Here is a 4,114-nt window from a genome sequence, read left to right as displayed (position 1 = left end):
ATATATTAGAGATAGGGACTTAGAGAGTGAAGTAGATTAGTTTAGTTTATTATACTAGTTTTCTGTTTTTGACGTTTCAGTTATAATAAAAAGTTCTTCATTTTCTTCTACGCTTTTCTTCATTATTTCTTCTTCTCTTTACATTCGGTGTTTTGTAATCGTTGTTTGAAGTTGAATTTGATTTTAGAAATTGGTAATAGTGAAACGAAAATCATGTCAGATGATACTCTGTGTTAGTATTTTCTTCTTCAAAATATTTCCGAGAACTCTATTTTCAATTGAAAGTATTTTTTCTAAGAACATATAAACTTATTGGTTGTGTTTTCTTCAAGGACTCCAGATTTGGATCTCTTTTGAATTGAAAATGAAGATTCCTAACCATCATTTTTGTTCCCTAGTTTTCGTTCCATATTGACTAGCGACACAGTGGGTACCATAAGACCGAAAGAGGGAAGAGAAACAATCTTTTATTCAGTATCTATCTCCAATGGGAGAGAGTCAATACAACTCAAAGATGATTCATTTCCTCTAAGAGAGAAACATCTCTACTAACTAAAGGGCTATTTTCATAGGAAGAATAAGAAAACGAAGAAGAGGGGGCCATTAAAAACATACACAAAGGGTGACATGAACCTAAATGGAAATAGTGACGAATGGAGAAAAATTATCTCACAAAAGCTTAAAAAGTAAGAAGAATGTGAAAATATGAAGGAGGGGTATAGTCGAATATAAAATTAATTAAGCATTTCAAACGTTTCACATTCCTTGCAAAACAAAAGACCCAAATGTTGTGTCCTAGGACAAAGTGACATAAAAAGATGAAAAATTAAATGTAATGCATCGTAAAATGAAATAACTCATCACATTACAAGTAAATTTCCCCATAAATGTTTATTATGAGTAAAAATCTTTCATAAATGCGTATGGGCAACAACCCTATGAGTAAAGCATATCATATGACATACATCGAGTACACCTTGATTAGAGAAAACTTCAGTCCTTGATAAGGTCGTAAAGCTTCAACTTATAAAACGGTTGTGAAAATGAAACCTTGGAATTAGTTACTTAAACTTAAATTGAGTTTGATAAATACAAAAACTCGTTCATCCACTTAATATATTAATATGTTCATCTGCACCTTATTCATGGATTTCAAACTTGGGAGTCTGGTGTACTATCGGACTTTGCAAATATTGGTAGATATAATACCCACTTCCAAATAACTCGAATGTATATATAACGAACTTGGTTATAATTGATCGAACGGAACCGCTTGATAACCAACTCATCTTAACCACTTTTGGATACTTAAAACCTACGTCGAAAGACCTATAAATATGCACTACTACTCACTTAATTTTCTCATTTATTACTTATATCAACACTTTTAAAAATTTCTCTAACATTTACTAATTTTAGCGTTTGAAAAATATTCTGTAGATGAATCTTCATATTTTTCAACAAGTTCAACAACCACTTTGCAAAAAAACCAGCTCGACTTCTCAAAGTTTTCTCAATCCACACCTCAGACACTTTTCGTTCGATCTCGATAATAACAGATAAAAAAAAAAGAACTGCATAAACCTCTTAAAATGTTAGGCCTTGTTAGCTAAAGTAATATATATAATTGTGAACAACTTCTTAGCAAGAGCAATGTGAGATATATATAAAAGACAAGACCCAATAGCTTTTCTAGCCAACCCATGCCGAGTACGTTCCACCCTTTTATTTTGATTCACTGTATACTTATAGCGTCATGCACGAAAAGCCAAGCTTTATATATATATCTAATGGACATTGAGGTAGCGACAATCCTTTCTAATTTCTCCTTGATCCCCTGTTAGAGGATTGGTCTCAGATAACAATTGAATGGCCCTTGAGAACTGCTGGTGGAAATATTCATTGTCATTGGCCATCTTTTGGACGTAAGGTGCTGTTCTTGAGTCAGTGGCAAGCTCTTCATCCACAGTGAGGAGACCCTTGTGTTGCAAGATGTTCTTGTAGTAGTTGTTGTCAATGATCATGGGCGTTTTCAGGTCATTTCTTGAATACAAGACAGCCTTTGGATCAGGATTGGGTGTTGGACAGCGACGTTTCAGGTACTCAGCATGTGCAGGATCAAGTGTTGTGTCAACAGTAGGATACAATCTGTGTACAAGGTTCACGCAGTGAACTCTTCCCACTGAGTGAGCTCCTGAATCAATCAACAAATAGTTTTTCTTTAACCAATATATATTATCTTAATTCAATTTTTTTAATTGATTGTACTTTTCTATAATATTATTTTTCTCCTTTAGTTTTATTGGCTTTGAGTTGGTTTCTGCCTAAAAGGTTAGGCATGAGTCCATATATTACTTCTTAAGTATTAGTTTCGTTCAAGTATAATAACACAGGGAATGTTTTATACCTAATAGAGCGACTGTGGCTTCAATGTCAATGCCAATGGCTTGAAAACGTGACAGCACTACGGAAATCGAATCATTGTGGTTTGGAATCAAGTCTTTCACCTCCTTTGCATAGCTTTCTTTGCTATCCCTTCGCCCTGTCTTCATTTCAATGCTTGGTCCACCCAACTGACAAATCATTACAGACCACATATTCTCAATTAACTCTCCCCAGAAAATCTTTGTCCTTGATGCATTAAGGACAAAAAATTAATAAACAAACAAATTTGCATCAGAAGTTACAACTAGAATAATATGCCACTCCTAAACATTATGATGAAACAGTGAACTGGGGTAAAAAATATTGACAATCACAGACCAAGGAAATGCCATCTCTAGCAGATAGAGCAACGATGTCAGCGCATGATACAGTCAAGGGACATTCTTCTTCAACTGCGGCTTTAATGGTGTTCACGTACTTGAAGTTTCTCATCCCAAAGCTCCTCTCCGATGTCTGCTCCGAAACTAAAGTACCATGGCGCGGCGTCTCTAAAAGTAGTGATGCATCGCATGACTGCATCAGAACAGAATTCACTTCAGTATACGTATATTGATATTTTTGAAAGCAGTGTCATCGAAATATTATTTGTACATATTTGTTTCTGACCTGAACGACGCAATCATGGAACAGATTTCTAACCCAGGAAACGGCAGTGTTTCCATGCTTCTGATATAGTTGTGTGACTTGTTGCTTGATGATGTCTTCTGCTTTTGGGCAGCTTTTAGAGTAGTAATTCAGCTGAAGTTGGCTTTTGCCTATATAACATGATATATAATATGATGCAACAAAAATTAATGCAACTTCAAATCACATTATACTTAAAATATGAGAAGGATTCATCTATATTGAATCAATGCTCCATCATTGAATTTTGATAGAACATAATTGAAAGGTCTGACAATAATTTGCCAACAAACACATTATATATTGAATCAATGCTCCATCATTGAATTTTGATACTGAAAGGTCTGATAATAATTTGGCAACAAACTCATTTCAATGTATATTATATTACATCTAGAGAAAAACCAAAAGATAAGCAGAATATTAGATAGTCAGCATACCCAAATTGAAGTGTGCTAGAAGCAATAGAAGGAGGAAACAGATGTTTGAAGGAGGGTTGGTAATGGTGGCCATATCTATTAGGTTGATTTGGAAAAGATGAAATTTGGAAGGGTTTATATAGATGAGTTATTGAATGCAGTAGGCAATGAGTTTGGGTTTGGAAGAGTAGAAGTGAAGGCTCTGGTCGGCTTGTGTGCATTCTCCACTACGCAACTTTCTTTGACCTTCCATCCACGCTCATGGCCCCACTCCAACGCTACACTCTGCTGCAACTAGCACTTATATTATGCATCAGGGGTGATACTTCCACAGGCATAGATTAAAATATATTTACTATACAACCTATAAATTAATATTTTTTATTTTTTAACTTCAAATACTAATATATATTATTCTATTATTAATTGTTAAGTGGGTGGAATTTGTTTTGGGTGTGAGTGTCAAAATATAGTTTTCCTAATACATGTTAAGTACATATATTATCATATTCATATGAGAAATAATACGTTGATATCCTTGAAAAAAAATAGACTTACCTTATAATTAACCCACCCACTCTATAAGATAATAATCACTACTAAAAATTTATTAAATAAAAACTAAA

The 4,114-nt window shown here is 34.1% G+C and overlaps 1 protein-coding gene across 1 annotated transcript; it reads right to left on the bottom strand.

Annotated features, from left to right (window-relative positions):
* Window positions 1–1,605: 1,605 nt before the first annotated feature.
* LOC137828879 (peroxidase 21) lies at window positions 1,606–3,765 on the bottom strand. Its single transcript, XM_068635621.1, has 5 exons — window positions 3,510–3,765; window positions 3,052–3,200; window positions 2,764–2,958; window positions 2,408–2,573; window positions 1,606–2,194 (listed from the first exon to the last, which is right to left on the bottom strand). Exons 1-5 carry the CDS (start codon window positions 3,580–3,582, stop codon window positions 1,788–1,790), a joined length of 990 nt encoding a protein of 329 aa, XP_068491722.1. The 5' UTR covers window positions 3,583–3,765; the 3' UTR covers window positions 1,606–1,787.
* Window positions 3,766–4,114: the final 349 nt, after the last annotated feature.

Source organism: Phaseolus vulgaris, chromosome 7 (assembly GCF_000499845.2).
Source record: "Phaseolus vulgaris cultivar G19833 chromosome 7, P. vulgaris v2.0, whole genome shotgun sequence".
NCBI lineage: Eukaryota > Viridiplantae > Streptophyta > Magnoliopsida > Fabales > Fabaceae > Phaseolus > Phaseolus vulgaris.
Note: the sequence above shows the minus strand (reverse complement) of the source record. Positions and strands in the feature narration are given on the sequence as shown.

Coding starts and splice junctions, on each gene's coding strand:
- LOC137828879 (XM_068635621.1), bottom strand. CDS start 3,582: ATGGCCACCATTACCAACCCTCCTTCAAACATCTGTTTCCTCCTTCTA. Junction 2,959..3,051: donor TCCATGATTGCGTCGTTCAG/GTCAGAAACAAA, acceptor GTTCTGATGCAG/TCATGCGATGCATCACTACT. Junction 2,195..2,407: donor AGCCACAGTCGCTCTATTAG/GTATAAAACATT, acceptor TGATTGATTCAG/GAGCTCACTCAGTGGGAAGA.